The 17807-nt window shown below is 37.3% G+C and overlaps 1 protein-coding gene and 1 long non-coding RNA gene across 3 annotated transcripts in view; one reads left to right on the top strand and one right to left on the bottom strand.

Annotated features, from left to right (window-relative positions):
* The window catches only part of Trpm7 (transient receptor potential cation channel subfamily M member 7), a 101264-nt gene that overhangs the window by 19474 nt on the left and 63983 nt on the right, over positions 1 to 17807 (bottom strand). For both annotated transcript variants that reach the window (XM_059261326.1, XM_059261325.1), the window contains exons 21-27: positions 15627 to 15905; positions 14375 to 14549; positions 12281 to 12407; positions 9930 to 10114; positions 7208 to 7340; positions 5140 to 5852; positions 2760 to 2827 (exon numbers count right to left, since the gene is read on the bottom strand). In XM_059261326.1, the coding sequence (XP_059117309.1) occupies positions 2760 to 2827; positions 5140 to 5852; positions 7208 to 7340; positions 9930 to 10114; positions 12281 to 12407; positions 14375 to 14549; positions 15627 to 15905 (1680 nt within the window). The remainder of the gene's footprint in view (positions 1 to 2759; positions 2828 to 5139; positions 5853 to 7207; positions 7341 to 9929; positions 10115 to 12280; positions 12408 to 14374; positions 14550 to 15626; positions 15906 to 17807) is intronic.
* Positions 4219 to 7413, top strand: LOC131909608 (uncharacterized). Its single transcript, XR_009378888.1, has 2 exons — positions 4219 to 5711; positions 7245 to 7413. It is a non-coding gene; the product is annotated as an uncharacterized LOC131909608 (long non-coding RNA).

Genomic DNA, 17807 nt, shown 5'->3' on the forward strand with positions numbered 1-17807 from the left:
AACTACCTACTCATCTGAATGAATCCTTTTTATACGAATACACATTCTCAAGATGTTTGGGAAAATATAGAAAATTGGGGAAAACTGAAACCAAAACCATTATTACTTTAAGAAGAACAAAAGTAGACACCACCATGGTGTAATACCTACTGCTTTGTAGGAGGTGTGTGTCAAACCTTAATTTCTCTTTGAATTTGTTCTGACACGTGGATATTTCAATCTCTCTGAAGCTTTCCTTTTGTTTTGAATTACTCATACCTTTAAAAAGGCCTGCGGCTTTTCTGGGCTAATAATTATTTTACATTTTTATTAAAATTTTCTATGATTAAATTTTTTTATATTTAGCTCTGGAATTCATCCAAATTTATGAAATCATGATGACATAAGTCTTTTTGAACTTCTACCCAATTCTCCAATTTATACTAACAAAGCACTTCGTTCATCAATTTCAAATTCAGCCCTCCTACTAAATTGCTTTGTTCAAGATTTATTTCAACAGCAATGACATTTCATTAAATATTTATGTTTCAACTATTCTAGCTACAAAATATTTTAGTATCTGACAGCTACCTCTCTCTGATTTTCTTCTTTCCAGACTAATGAGTCACATTAAGCAATTTGGGAAAGGCATCACACCAATTTTTTTTTCAAGATTTATTTTTATGTATGTGTCTGTGTGTATGCCATATATGTGGCTACACACAAAGGCCAAAAGAGAACATGGAATCTCCTGGAGCTGACTGTGATGTAGGTACCAGGATCCTTTGGGAGAGCAGCAAGTGCTCCTAACCAGTGAGAAATCTCTCCAGCCCCATACTGTTTACTTTATCAACTATAACACTATTGTACAACCTTTAAAATATTTCTGAACCTTGACCACCAAAACACTACTGCTGGAATAACCTACTATTTTCATTCAATTAAAATATTACCTCAAAAAACTAAGCATCTCTGGCTTTGATGCTGCACGCTCTTCACACTGTAGCTAATTTACACAGCAATGCTGTGAGTCTTGACTTAGGTCTTATAGTCTGTGTTATCTTACCCTGAACTTCATGTTCTACGTATAGGAAGTGCTTCAAACAGCAAAATAATGCCATATAACTACATTAATGTAAATTATTTGCATATACAAACAGAAAATATGACAAGGAAATATACTAATTTTAAATAATTTCAGATTATAACAGCTTTCCTAAGACTTATAAATATCCACAGAGTACTTCATTTACCTATAAAATCCACTTCAGCTGGAACCTGTTCAATAAAAACCTTAAATCAAGTAAGACACAGCACATGGCATATCTTCCACTACAATAATTCTAAAATTAGCTCCAGTAATCTATTTCTTGTGCTCTTTCTCTTTTCATTATCATGTGCCAGCTAAGGCTACCTAAAATGAATCCAACCCACTTATCTAGCTTTCTCCTTCAAAATCATCACATATAATGAAAATATTCAGAACTTTAGAAGTATGCCAACAGAATTAAAATGGATAGAAAATACTGTGCAAAGAGGCTGATGTGATAGCACATGCCTGCAATCCCATTCTTGGGAAGTAGACACAAGGCAGCTAAGGATTTAGAAACTAGCCTGAGCTTAGGCTATTAAGATTTAAAACTACCATTAAGATTTAAAATGGGGGTGAGGAGGGACTGTGAATAAAAACAGTCTCAGGGCTGGTACACTAAACTTACAGATTGCCTCATTTACAGGCTTATGTGAAGGCTAAGCTGAGCTTCTGACTCCCATACACTAATGAGATCTTACTGGATATTCAGGCACCTCTGAATACACCATGATTATGTTTTAGTATCATCCCGCTGTTCCTCCTTTGAAGCAAGAAAATCATACAACTATTTTCATACTTTAAGGCAAATAGAAAACAAGTACAGAATCATCACTTCTCAATGTGCATATATTCACCAACTACATTCTGAGTTTACAGCATCTACTTAGTGTATGCTATGTCCACCATTTTCGTACACTGCATCTGAGTCGGCCTTCAATGCAGGCAGTATACAACATGCCTGACATTAACGACACAGTTAACTTTGATCATAGGAGGACTGATGACTCAGAGAGCATGTCAGTCATTATATCCTTGGCTATATCTTTGGGAGCAAATCTTGTGTCCCTGTATTTGTCATTTGATCATTTCTAAAATATAAGTTCTTTGAGGGACAGAGGAGTTAAAGCACTTCAAGGAGCTCATAGTATAGCTACATCACTGTTCTGGAGGTGATGAGTAGCTACAGGCAATTTATGAAAGTAACAGAAATAAAAACTAATTTTCAGGCAAGAAATACATTTAAAAAATTTTTTTTGCCAGTTGTTGCATTTACTCATTAGACATCGTAAGAATTTATTTAATCCTCTACATATGTACATTATACATATAGCTTTTTTACGTCTAGATTCCAAGTTCTTTGAGAGCAAGGATCACGTTCTAACAAACTTTGGGTCCTGAAGAGAAGTTAAGCTCATTAATTACTCCATAGAAAATGGAACAGGGAAATGCATTTTTAAAAAGAAAAATGTTAAACATTTTATTTTAGTTAACAAAAATGCAAGCTAGTTTGAACTTTTTCATGTTTCTCTTTGAAACATATCAGTTTCAAGTATCTGGGGTAATCATACCAATGACAATCTCTGCTAACCTACTTTTTACTGAAGAAAAAAAAGTTTAGTTCTATTTAGAAGAAATGATCACAAAAGTGAAATTACATTTAGTTGTGCTGTTATAAAGTGTCACTTACGGATAACAGTTCTTTTATTTTGTTTGATGTTTCTTTAAACCTCTGTAAATCCATACTATCTCTGTGTCCTTAACAGGGGAAAAGGAAAAAAGGTTACAATGAAAATTTTTTCTTCCCTATTAGATGAAGTAAAATCTTAGAAACAAACGATCTTTCAAGTAGTTTTCAGGCTCTGCAAACTTTCCTTTAGTTCTTCTTATAAGTCATACTGAAAATATCCTAAGGTATCTAACGGCAAACAACAAAGGCCTCCTATTGAGAACACCACAGTCTAAGTCAACCTCAGAATGAAAAGGGGGACATTTTACTCTTCATAATGAGATATACAATAGATGGAGCCAGGCATAGTCGAACACCTGTAACCCCAGCATTTGGGAGGTGGAGGCAGGAGCAACACGATCTTCAAATACGTTTAAGGAAAACCTGGACTTTGTTAGGTTGGGATAGATTTAATGGAGGAAATGTTATTCAATTCTCCACATAAGCTAATAGTAAATATCAGTAATCTAATACCTAGATAACATGCCAGGTTGGACTTAATATGGATATTCTACATGGTCTTATTAACTGATTCTCCAGATAATCATTAGTGTCCACAACTCGGTAAATTTGTAGGCTGGGAAAGCTAGAAAAACAGTTAAAGACTACAGTAGGAAGCCACCTCTCTAGTTAAATACTTTCACACTCTATCAGGAGACAATTAGAAGACTATCCGCTCCCAAATCACAGAGCTCAGCTAGCCCTATGATACTCTTTCTTCAGTTCTTTATTCTCCTCTATGGCATGCTGTCAGCATTTAAATATGCTTAGGTCTATATTACCATTTAACACAAAACCATCTGCCCAGTATGACAGACTATGCTTACAATAATGCCAGACTGGGGAAGCTGAGGCACGAAAATTCCAAGTTCAAGGATAACATAGACTATACAACTAGACCCTGTCTCAAAAAAACAAAATCCAAATAAAACATCCTAAGCATAAAAAACCAGTGTCAGTTACAACTCTTCTTCCTGTCATGATTAAGTTTTTCAGGGAATTGCCCAACTACCCTTTTATTACTAAAGTCTAGCTCTCCATCACTTCCCTGGCCAAATAATTTTCATAAATGTTATTAACATGATTACTGTCAAAACAGGTTTTTTTTCTCTCCCATTACTTTACTCAAACTATCACAACAAGTATAAGACTTTTCTTTTGCACCAATCTTTTCTGGTGCAATACTGGCATGATTGCTGTAGATTCAACTGCTTTCTAATGGACCTGAGGCTTGCTCCACAAGACATTCGTGCCTGATAGTGTAAACCCAGGTCTGTTACTTTGCTAACTGTTCTAAATGTCTGTTTGTAACCACAGACCGTGGTCAGAGAAGTGTCTTTTTGCAGTGGGCAGCAGTCAGTGCAGAGACTCCTAACTGGTTAAGGAGCTGAGAATAAATGACTGTGAGTGCTAACCTTAAATGAGACATGGTATCAACCCACTAGCCAATGATCAGGGAACAGTGTGGAAAAGGAGGTGCAAAGAATTTAAAAGGTACCTCCTATGTGCTGGTTCTTTAGTGCACAAGATAGCTGATAAAAGTAGGAAAGGGGGCTGGAGAGATGGCTCAGCAATTAAGAACACTTGTTGGTCTTGAAGAGGATGCAGGTTCAGTTCCCAGCACCCACGTAGTAGCTTACAACGATCCATTAACTCTGCTTTCAGGGGACCTGATATCCTCTTCTGACCTCTGTGGGCAACAGACACACCCATGGTGCACAGCCATATATGCAGGGAAAAACTCATACACATAAAATAAAGAAAAATCTTTAAAAAAAAATCTTTCTAGAAATGTTCTCATCTTTAGATATGTAATTAAGTAGACCACAAACACAGACATAGTTTTTATTAAACAGCTTTTCATAGGATCATCATATTGCCTAGTGTATCACTGTTAAGTAATGAATGAATGTGCTGTCCCTATAATCCTAACGCAATTACTTGTAGTGCACCTCTCACTTTCAACACTGTCCTGGTTTATATACGAAATTACACATTGGCCCTATTCATATTGGTGTCAGTATGCAGCTTCTAACCTCCCTTGTACCTCTTGACTTTTACCCTAGCATCTACTACTCATGAATCACTCAGATCCTTCTAACAGTTGACAAATCCAACTGAAGATATATTTAAATTCAATGGCACCAAACAGGTATATAACAATAGAACTCTTACAGCCCAATTCAATTATTTTTGACTACTTCTGATTCCTTTAGAAGACTATACGACAAGGCCACCTGTCATACAGTATATTTTCATTAATTAGCTAATTACTTTTCTAAGGTAGTGTTTCTGACATCAAAAGCAACACTAATATGCAGTAAGAGTTTGCCAAACTTACCCACAAATGCTCCAAATTCTATGTTATCTCCTTCTGCAGCTTTATAGAAAACAGGTTCTGGATCTTTGGTTGCAGATTCCAAGTGGCTTTTGCAACTTGGCTGGGATGGAGTACTCACAGAAAATTTGGTTGGTGGGGATGACATATGTGGTGAACTATTAGGCGAACTTCCTAATTTCTGATTTTTATTAAATATTTTTAAGATTTCTACCCCATGTCGTCTCTGTCGTAATTCTGGGGGAGAAACAGCACTTGGGAATAAGGCACCACAGGAGGAACCAGCCTCTGGAATGTTGAATTCTTTTCTCTGGGGTATCACAGACAAATCTTGACCAAACAAGTTATACTGGGGGTCTTTTTCATCTTTCACAGAAATATTACAAAGAAAAGGATTACTACTTTCACGATCACCTTGAGGAAGAGAGGAGCTCAGTGTATTTACAACGCTATGCTTCTTCCACACAGATCTCACAGGAACGTCATCAATAAGATTCTGGGCCAAGTGTTTGGAAATACTCAGTTCTCGAGTGATCTCATTGTGGACTTTGCTAGCTTCTGAAGCTTTCTGGGCTGTAAGTGTTTTTAATGTATCTACTGTCAGGGCTGAGAGATCTTGCAGATGACCAATTTGAGAATCTAAAGACTGTAATGATCTTTTTATGTAGTTGACACGATCTCCAACTTCTTTAATCTGAATGCACATCTGCTCCACTCTGTAGGGCAATAAAAAGGACATTTTACAGATGTTAAAATTAATGTAGATGGGACAGGGAGATGGCTCACTGGAGACTGGAGTTCAAGCTCAGGAACCCAGTCAGGAGAGAATGTCTCTGGCAAGGCTGTCCTCTAACGTCTACACTCAAGCCACAGTATATGTGCTACCCACATGTCATGCATACACAGGGAGAATAATTTTTTTTGTTTCTGAGACAGGGTTTATCTGTGTTGCTCTGGCTGTCCTGGAATTGGCTCTATAGACCAGGCTGGTCTCGAACTCACAGAGATCTGCCTTGCTCTGCCTCCCAAGTGCTGGAATTAAAGGCGTGCACCATCATGCCTGGCTTAAAACACAAAGTTTTACAAACAAATATTGTTCCATAGGCTATCTGAGTCTACTCCTCACAAAATGTATATACAACTACATATACAAAAGACTACCATCAGTGTCATACACAAATACCACATGCTTCTAACATGAGATAGAAACAATGTAAAAAAACAAAAGCTTTAATAGTTATGATAGCTTTATTTTTATCTTCTTGAATAGTTAAGAACACCAATTCGCCGGGCGGTGGTGGCGCAAGCCTTTAATCCCAGCACTCGGGAGGCAGAGCCAGGCGGATCTTTGTGAGTTCGAGGCCAGCCTGGTCTATAGAGCAAGATCCAGGAAAGGCGCAAAGCTACACAGAGAAACCCTGTCTCAAAAAACCAAAAAAAAAAAAAAAAAAAAAAAAGAACACCAATTCTTCTCTCCTTTGTAACTATGTCAAAAGACAGGAGTGCTGAGGACCAGACTCAGAGGTATGAGCACTTTCCTAATAAGTGTGAGGTCTGAACTTGACTCCCAGCACCACGAAAGAGTAAGTCAGGGACTAGACAGGTGGCTCGGTGGTTAAGAGCACTTGCTGATCTTTCAGAGGACTTAGGGTTTGAATCCCATCACCCCCATGGTGGCTCATGTAACTCCAGTCTTATGTCTGTAACTCATGTCTGTAACTCCAGTTTCAGGGGATCTAATGCTCTCTTCTGACCTCCACCAGAAGCATGCATGTACATGGCGCGCGCGCGCGCACACACACACACACACACACACACACACACACACACACACGCAAAACACTCATACACATAAAAAATAAAATAAAATTTAAAAATATTTATGAAAAGTAAAATAAAAGCTTGTAACAAGAGATCTACTGGATTACGTGTAATAAACGCAAAGAACTAACCTGATTTTTCAATGTGTAATATAAAACTTTTTGGTAAAATACACTGAACAGTGAACATGTACTAACTAACAGGATCCATTCTAACATATAGTTAGTGATAATTAAAGAGCATTATCTACCTTTCAAAAGTGACACGGATTCTCTCTTCACTCCCAGAATGGAATTTGTCGTCCTTTTCATCAAAATACATCTCAACACACTGCTCTTCAAAGTCATGGAGTTTCTTTTGATCTTCTTCTGTTAAGAAAAGTTCTAAGGAGGAGAAGGCAAAAAAGAAATTAGAACACAAAACAATGAAGGCTACCCACCAGGTTTTCAAACTTCAGCTCTTGTGTCTTTTTTTCTTTCTACTTATTTATTTTTATGGACAGTGTCTCTCTACACAGCTTGCTTATTTATTTATTTGTTTATTTAATAGACAGGATCTGTAGTGGGTACCTGATCCACATATGAACTTGAAGTACCAGCTCCTAGGGCATGGCCTCGGGGCTAGCTTAAGCTGACGGGCATGTAAGCCTAGCCCACTCTTTCCCTTGTGGGCTTGGCGGGTGTGGACTGACTCAGGTGGCAGGAGCAGCGCAGGACAGGACACTGGCCTTCCAGGACCCTACGATTTTGCCTATTCTGTTTAGTGAGTTGTTTTCTCCAATTTATGTCCTAATAAACTGCCTATACCCCTTAAGCAGACTCCCTTGGATTTCTCAATATAAGGGTCTAAATACCCCTGGAACTCATAGACATCTCCCTGCTTCTGCCTCCCAAGTGCTAGGATTAAAGGCGTACAGACCAGGCCTATCAAGTTTTAGGTATTTGGTCTCCTTTTAATTCCTTTTTTTGTACTATGTCTTTCCTATTTCTTGCTTAGCTCTCTTGTCAAGTACCTTATTGGAGAAATTTAAGAAATAATTTTGAGAAATAAAACCATAAAAAATTTAAGCACAACTGAGGTGATTTATCTCAGGTTATATAAAGATGCATTAATTCTGTTTATAGAATGTTAAGAATGGCTTCTTGGGGGTTGGGGATTTAGCTCAGTGGTAGAGCTCTTGCTTAGCAAGCACAAGGGATGGCTTCTTATGGGCTGGAAAGATGGCTCAGAAGTTAAGAGCACTGATTGCTCTTCCAGAGGTCCTGAGTTAATTCCCAGCACCCACATGGTGGTTTACAACTGGATCTGATGCTCTCTTCTGGTGTGTGGATGTACATGCAGACAAAACACCCATATACATAAAATATATGAATAAAATGGCTTTTTAGAAAAGGTCAAATGACACAGCTTGCATTACCATTTTAACAAGAACAACAAAAACCCCTAAGTGCCATTTCCCAAAAGAAGTTAAATATTAAATTGATTTTTTTTTTTTCCAGTTTTTTGAGACAGGGTTTCTCTGTGTAGCTTTGCGCCTTTCCTGGAACTCACTTGGTAGTCCAGGCTGGCCTCGAACTCACAGAGATCCGCTTGGCTCTGCCTCCCGAGTGCTGGGATTAAAGGCGTGCGCCACCACCGCCCGACTTTAAGTTGATTTTTATGTATCATACTGTTTTGCTTTTAATTAAATGATCAATAGTTTATTCCAAGGCCAAATATGAATTACCACGGCCCAGAAATAGAGATTTAGATTATGCAAATTCTATGCTCAAACATGGAAGCTGTTTCATGAAGTAACAGAACAGAGAAAGTCATAAACCAAGGCACTTTTCAAATATACAGAACAGACATCTCAGCTATGATCTTATGTGATCTGATGACACTTAGCTTTTTGATTGGTAGAAAGTTAGAGTGTTGTTAAAGTTAACACATTTTTAAAAGTTTTATCTGTAGTCGGGATGTTAGGTCCAACACAGGGTGGAAAGGGGAGAGGGGCTGCCAGGAACAGCTACTTAGTGAACTAAAGATTGCCCAAGATAAATAAATTGTAATTAGGCTCTGGCCCTGAACATTCCAACATCAGTCAGTCCTTGGAGACACCACCTCTTTCCAGGGATTCTCATTCACTGTCTGCTGTTGCTGATGCATCACATTTTGTGCACATGGGAAGGTGGTCATACATCATTATTAAATATAGCCATACATTCCCACATAACTACGATGGGTTATTCATAATATCTGATATAGATGAGGCTGAATAGTAGGGAGGACAGCAAATCCCGATCCAGGTCTGACTTTTTTTTTTTTCGAGACAGAGTTTCTCTGTGTAGCCCTGGCTGTTCTGGAACTCACTCCGTAGACAAGGCTGGCCTCAAAATCACAGAGATCCACCTGCCTCTGCCTCCCAAGTGTTGGGATTAAAGAGATGACCCACCACACCCAGCTGAAAAAAACCTTTTATTCTCTGTATCTGACATAATATTTATATGTGACATATAAAAGGACTACTTACTTGAAATGAATCAAGAACACTGTTTGGCCTAAGGAAGTGGAAGCAGCAGATGAGGGAGGAGGTACCTAATCAAAATACCCTTGACACTGGTCATCTTACTCTTTAACCAAACTGATACGTTTTCCCTGTGTCTAGTTATTAGCACTTTATGAAACATTTGCTGTTTGAAGCACTTGTAACGATTTACTACCTTTTAATTCTAGTCTTCTTTTGGCCAGTTTGATTTCATTGCTATCACTTTATGTGCTTGCTCTAATTCTGAAAAAGACTGGTTTTTAATATCCAAATTATCATAGTTCTTATTTGCAGACTCAAATTGTACCTAAAATTGTTTTATGTTGAGGCGAATTTTAAGTTTTCACAATAACTAATCCAACAGGCTGTCTGTAAAATCAATACTAAGCATTCAAGTTTAACACTGAGAAGCAAGAAAACATTTTCCAAAATTTATTTTACTTACTTGGTCCATCAGAAGTCTTATCTTTCTTTCTTCTTTTACATACACAGCAAAACAGAGAAACTATATGGCTAAGAATGATAAGTGGAGGAGGCAGAACTGGTTTTTCATGATAAGCCATAATAAAATGATAACGCTGATACTTCCATACAATATTGGAAATTGCCTTCACTTGTAAATATACATTACTAGAATAATGAACAAAATAAAAGCAAACAATTATGTCCTGAAAATTTAAATGCTAAACATTTCACTTTAATTTTGCACTACATACTCGAGTACACTTTCATTGAAGAAAAGTAAATGAATAACTATAACGAATTTATGCCACACAAAAGGTTGATATTGTTGAGGACCTTAATAAGGACCTCAGAAAAACGGGAAGGAAAGGAGTAACTTGAGGCTTTTTTTTTTTTTTTGATAGAACAGTGTTTAACTCTAGCACTTGGGAGACAGAAGATGACGGATAACTGTGAGTTTGAGGCTAGCCTGGTTACATACTTCCAAGACAGCTAAGGCTATGCAGAGAAAGACCTTGTCTCCAAACACGATTTTAAAAACAAAAAAAAACAAACAAAATACTTGATATGCAAACATGAGAACCTGAATTCAAATCTCTGACACCCATGTGTAAATCATGTGTGGCTGCGCATGCATGTAACCCCAGTGTTGTGGGACTGAGAAAATGCATCCTAAGATTGTACCAGACAGCCAGCCTAGGTGAAATGGTAAGCCCCAGGTTCAGTGAGAGACCCGACAGCTATTGAGGAAAACTTGGTATCCTCTATGTGCATGGACCAGAACACACACGCATGAATATACACACCTCTACCCCCAAAATTAAGCTTAGTCTGGGCTACATAAAGATACTCTAACTTAAAAAATAAATGATAGTTAATACTAATTGAGTAAACATAAAATCTAGTTTCTTTTATATACTATCAAAATTGGAAACTAATAAGAAACATAATACTAAGTCAGCAGGAAGTTAGGGATACAGCCTTATTTTGATTTAAAGCCAAAAGCCCTAGAAGTATATATCCTCAACAGTTCTGAACATTTAGAGAGACAGGGAAAAATACATTTTGAAGAAATGTTTTGTAGCAAAAAACTATTATCTAATTGAGCAGTTAAATATACTTGAAATATGGTCTAGATCATGGAGAATGACATACATTAAGAACTGTTAAATAAACATGAAGTTTTGCTTTAAAAAATATAAAACTGGCCGGGCGGTGGTGGCGCACGCCTTTAATCCCAGCACTCGGGAGGCAGAGCCAGGCGGATCTCTGTGAGTTCGAGGCCAGCCTGTTCTACTGAGCGAGATCCAGGACAGGCACCAAAACAACACAGAGAAACCCTGTCTCGAAAAACCAAAAAAAAAAAAAATATATATATAAAAAACTGCCAGGTGTAGTAGCGCATACCTTTAATCCCATCACTTGGGAGGCAGAGGCAGGTGGATCTCTGTGAGTTCCAGGACACCCAGAGCTACAGAGAAACACTGTCTCAAACAACAACAACAAAAACCCAACCAAACAAAAAATAATACATACACACAAAGATTACTTTGAAAACCACAAATTTATACATTCACCAAAATGGTTTATGGATGTCACCTAGATATCATTTGTAATTACTGATAAGTACTGTGTTTTTCTATAATTCTCTAGCAACCTAGGAAAAAATCTCAGGTAAAAATTTAAAAATTTAATTTAATTAAAAAATTTTTTTCCTATGTGTGTCATGCGCAGCTGCATGCACAGAGGTCTCCTCACCATGTAGTTCCTAGGGAATCGACTCAGGTCATCGGACTTGTTAATAAGTACCCAGTCTTTTGTCTTTTTCGTTTCCCAGAAGATTATATTTATAAACAAAGTACATATTTGAGGGGTGAGATGAGCAGACCACACAGGCTCACTGGCTAGCCAGCCTGACCAGACTGACAACCTCCAGATTCAGTGAGACCCTTTCTTTGAAAATAAGGTAGAGGGCTTAGCAGTTAACAACACTGGCTGCTCTTTCACAGAGTTTGGTTCTCAGCACTCACAACAGTCTGTAACTCCAGTTCCATGGGATCCAATGCTCCCTTCTGGTCACTGTGGGCACTGCATGAATGTGACACACACTGACACACTGACTGAATGACACACACACACACTCGAATTTTATGTTGAAAATAATAAAACCTAACATTTAGAATTCCTTTGATTTGAAAATTCATGTCTTATTTGTAATTTTTAAAAAATAATTTAATACTTTAAGTTTCAATAAAATTGAGATTTTTAAAACACAGTATCTCATTCAAAATGTGAACTGTGTACCAAATAAATATAAGTGAATAAAATTCTTACTTGAAAAATGCGATAAGAAGATTAACCATAATGATATACTGTACAAAGAGGTAGACTGCTTGAAGAAATGGAGTCAACCATGTGCCAGGACCACAGATTTCCTTGATAGTGGAATCATTTGCACACACTTTGGGAAGAGAGAAAAGAATTTTAAATATAATAGTTCAGTTTCAGGTTCTTTGTCTCAACAGAAAATGCTGAGCGCATGCAAATCTGCTTAAGAGTTTAAATGACAAGGATCTCTGAGATGTGGCCACTGGAGCTCTGCTTTACAAGGACTCCAACACTGAGGGCTGTGGGGCCTTCTGTTCTGCCACACCACGACATACAAACAAGGAGTATTACATGTTATATCTCTCCGAAGGCAGGCTTAGACTGAGGGTAAAGGCAGATAAAAACCCCTAGATACAGTGAAATTTTAAATTTACATGAGAAAAATATCTAAACCTAAAAAGTACATGACAGATCTATAGTAAACCCTATGAAGTTACAGACTTCATTGTGTCTACAAAGAGTACTAAAATACACTTTAAATATAAAATTATTAGATTTGGGATCTGGAGAGATGGCTAAATGGTTAAAAGTGAGGATCTGAGTTCAGTTCCCAACACCCAAGTTGAGTGACTCAGAACCACCTGTAACTGCAGCTTTGAATAGATCCCATGTTTCTGGCCTTCACAGGCACCTGCACTTAGGGGCACATGCCCACACACAGACAAACAAATATATATTTTTAAAATGACTAGATTTGAATTCCCTGTTTTCCATTACTTATACCTGAAATCTTTTCAAAACTATGACATAGCTAAACACAAGCGAGGAAGGGCACAATTTTAATATCCAAAACAGTTACAATAAATAACACAAGATTTAATTGGGTAGGGAAGGGATGAAACCCTCATGAATTAGAGATAATTCTATATATCTAATTATAGTACACTTACAGTTAGTATTTAGTCACTATTTTAAAATGTGTATATAACTGAGGTTCTCATCATCATCACTATGTAGATGAGGCTGGCCTCAAAACCACAGATATCCTGTCTCTGCCTCCCAAGCGTTGGGATTTTAAAGGTGTATTACAGCCTGGCAGTGGTGGCGCACACCTTTAATCCCAGCACTTGGGAGGCAGAGACAAGCGGATCTACAAGACAAGACAAGCCTGGTCTACAGAGTAAGGTCCAGGACAGGCTCCAAAGCTACAGAGAAACCCTGTCTCGAAAAACCATGTTTCGTAACAACCACACAGTAAGACACCATTAGAAAAATAGCAGGCAACAAAACTCTGAAAAATGACACTGAACGAGAAGCCATTAAATAAACATTCTGACAGGTATACAAAGCCACTAGGGATGTGTTGAGAGATGTAAGTGTGGGGCAGGGAAGAATGGGGGGGGGGGACGAGAATACACAGTGCACTCTACAGCTCAGACGCAGAGGTCAGCACACCCTGAAAGCTACTGCCAATCAGCCATGCTCAAAAATTATCTCGCAAAAATGTGTAACAGACATAATGCTTTTACTAAGAAAGGGTTGAACAGAGAGGGGTGCTTCATTTATTAGTTTACTCAGGCTTTCATAATTTTAATATAAACTTGAAAAAAAAATCAATTATCCCCTTAAAAAGCTAACATCATGTAAGCTTTTTCACGTTCACATAGGACCATTACTTTTGTCAGTAACACTGTGCTTGATCCAACACCAATCCACCCTAACTTGGTCTAGATACCCTCATCCCTTGAGAGGTAACCTTTCAAGAGAGAAGTCAGGAGTCGACATAAACTAGTAGGATGGAAAGACAGGTTTCTCCTCTAAAGAGATTTCTTTCTCTATGAGTCCTTAGCTATGAATTAACCAACCCTAAACACCACTCTACTTCTGAAACTTTCTATTTGTGAGTTAATAATTATCCTCATTGTCTAAGAATTTAGGACAAACTCCTACTACATATGGTTGAACAGCTTTCAAAACACTTTTCAATCCGTATTTTGCTTTTTCTACTATTAACTATTGTAAGGAAAATATGCAATACTTTTAGAATGCAATTCTGACTTTATAAGATAACCAAAAGATTTTGCAAACAAAAATCCTTACCATCAATTTCATATGCATAAACTTCACCAAAAATCATCCAGTATGGATGAAAAACTATATCTTTAGCAAGAGACCAAGATGGTGCTTCGTGAGGATAAAGTATTGCCTTCCTGGGAACACCAAAACTAAGTAATACAAGAGCCATTATCACTACAATGTAGAACATATTGGCCACCTGTTTAAAAAAAAAAAAAAAAAAAAGGTCACTGTTAAGACACAAGAGAATTTAATTCCTGTAACAAATTTCATCCTAAAAAATGTTCCTAATGTTGTAATAGATAGTAGAATATTTGAGTTTCCATTTATTGCTGATAATAGCATTCAGGAAAATGTTATTGCTACATAAACCTCATGAATGAGATTGTATTTTAAAATGACCAGTGAAGCCAAGCAAGTCACAGGCGTCCTTTTCTGTATAATAAACTGTATCAGTAGTTCAAAATATAGCCTATCTGACAAATATATCAAAAACTATAGTTACATGGGTAAATTTGGAGACTTAATTTCAGTAAATGCCAACGTTTAAAGCTTGTCAATTAACAATGGAGGTGCAGACTTTCTTCTACGTTGCCTCATATATCTGTACTTTGCCACGTCATAGAAGGTGGGACTAAAGACATACCACCACGCAAATCTTCAATAGAAAGAAATATAAAAGCCCCTGTGAGTACAGTATAGACAAGAGGCCAAGAACATATGAGATAAAGCTTAAATGGAAAAAATGAAGACGTAACCTTTGGAGGAAGCAAGATAAAGGCTACTAGGATTATTGTTATTTCTATAATAATTATATTAATATTATTATTATATATTCACAGCTCCATGTGAATCTATAATTATCTCAAAATTAAAGAAAAATGGTAGGAGCAGAACAGAGAGGGAGGAGGAAGGGATGGAGGCTGCAAAGGAGAGAGTGAAGGGAGGGAGAGAAGGAAGGGAAGAAGAAAAGTTAGTGTCAGTGAGAGCCCTTGTCTACAAGGAATAAGATGAAGGCTAACAGAAGCTATCTAATGTCATCTTTTGTCCACTACAGATGTGCATATGCACACACACACCCACACACCACAAACCCACTCCACATAAGCACACACACACATTGACGAAGTACGCTTAAGGAATGGCAGATTCAGAGTATGAGGCAAATAAACCTAACTAAGAGATCTTTGTGGGTCCAAGTAAAGCTATATTAAAATGTTTTTATAATTTTAAAGAAACAATTAATTCATGCATGTCAGCAGACATTTCAACTTACCATTTTTCCAATCATCATTACATAAGGTCCTGCCTGTTGATTTACGGCTAGAAAATCTAGCAAACGCACATACCAAAATATTATATTAAGACAGTAAATTAATCTTCCAGCCACAAAAACATGATTATCATATGCATTCATAAAGTTCCATTTTGCTCCAAATCTTAGTCCAAATCCAATGAAGAAAGAAACTATGGCAATTGTGTCACTGACGTTGAAGTAGTCACTAAACCACACTTTGATCTTCTGGCTGATTTTCCCAGCTTCAGACATAAAGACCTAAAAGGTTTAGTAAGGAAAAAAGTTAAATTAAATTCTTCCTATTAAAACACATATACAATCCAATTATAACATCACAGAGGAATTCTAGTTATGTTTTAGTTTCAAAGTATCTGAGATCTCTTGTATCTGACGATGTACTTAATAATAAAACCGTAAAATAACAGATAAAAGACTCCTTACAGGGTCAGGCATGGTGGCAAATACATTTAATCCCAGCACCTAGGAGGCAGAGACAGGCAGAACTGGCAGTCAGGGTTATATAGTGAGAGCCTGTCACAAAAACCAAAAAACACACAAACAAAAAAAGACTTCTTATAAATGAATGACTTGCTCAACAAGGTGATGTAACTAGGAAGCTGGAATGTGAAATGTTTTTGAAATGTTCTTTTCCAATCAAAGCAGTATTTGAACACACTGGTAGTACATTCCAAAGATGCCTTATTTGCAGAAAATAAATAATTCAATGGTTGAAGTAGCTGTGTATATCTAACTTATTAAAAATATCTACTACCCAAGTAATTAAAACAATTACCTTTTGAGTAATGTATTCATGGCTACAAAATAAAAGTGCTCCCCAATAGTGAAGCCTGCTTTTTTTGCTTTCCTCTCAGGCAATTTCCCTTCCCACTAAAGGCAGATACAAATAGTACTATATTCACAAATACATGCAGAAAGTGTTATGAATATGTTATCATGAAACAAATTAATTTCAATCATGCTGACAAAATAATAGATTTCAAAAACCCATGCAGTAGCAAAGCAAGAGGGAAATACTATGCCTAACTACTTCTTTAGACATGGAGTAACTTAGAACTATTCACAAGTGTGTTACAAGAATATAGCTACTAGTTTAAATAGAAAATACTCAGGCATGCACATAGTACATATTCATACATTGCAAACAAAACACTCATAACATAAAAAAGAGTCTTTTGGGCTAGAGAGGTGGCTCAGTGGTAAAGAACACTGGCTACTCTTCCAGAGTACCCAGGTTTCATTGCCAGCACCTACATGGCAGCATATACCTCAACTCATCTAGGAGATCTGATGCCCTTTTCTGGCTTCAATGGGCACCAGGCACACACATCATGCACAGACACAAGCACAGTTAAAACACTCATACACATAAAATAAAATAATGTAAATAGCCAGGCGGTGGTAGCACATGCCTTTAATCCCAGCACTTAGGAGGCAGAGGCAGGCAGAACTCTGAGTTTGAGACCAGCCTTGTCTACAGAGTGAGTTCCAGGACAGGCTCCAAAGCCACACAGAGAAACTTAGTCTCAAAAAACAAACAAACAAACAAGTAAATTATTTGTTTTTATTTTTGAAACAGGGTTTCAAGTAGCCCAGATAGGCCCTCAAATCCACTGTATAGCAGAGGATGACCCTGAACATCTAAACCATTGAGCCTGCTTCCCAATGCTGAAATTACAGATGTACACCACCATCCCTCACCTTAAGCTTTGGTTTTTTTTGTTTGTTTGTTTTTTGATTTTTGGTTTGTTTTTTTTTAAGGAAAGAACCTCCCTCTCCCAACTTAGGGTGTTATAAAGTTGACGATTTTAAAATGGAAAAATAAGAGACACAGAAATAAACCCAACTGGTGACTAGGGGCAACACAGGACACTTGAGTGGGTATACAGTATAAGTGCACAATGGAAACCTACCTTTTATTTACCTGACTACTCACATGCATAGTCATTATTTCTGAGGAGTGTCAGAGATCATGTGAAACTTGAGGAAGTAAGATAAAAAAGAAAACCTATGTTTTGTTTCTGAGACAAATTACTATATTTGTAATGGTGGCAAAGTGAACATAAGTTACTAATAAGTACTTTGTTGTTTTTCTGAGAGAAGATTTCTCTGTGTAGCCATGGTTATCCTGGAACTTCCTTT

This window comes from Peromyscus eremicus, chromosome 4 (assembly GCF_949786415.1).
Source record: "Peromyscus eremicus chromosome 4, PerEre_H2_v1, whole genome shotgun sequence".
Taxonomy (NCBI): Eukaryota; Metazoa; Chordata; class Mammalia; order Rodentia; family Cricetidae; genus Peromyscus; species Peromyscus eremicus.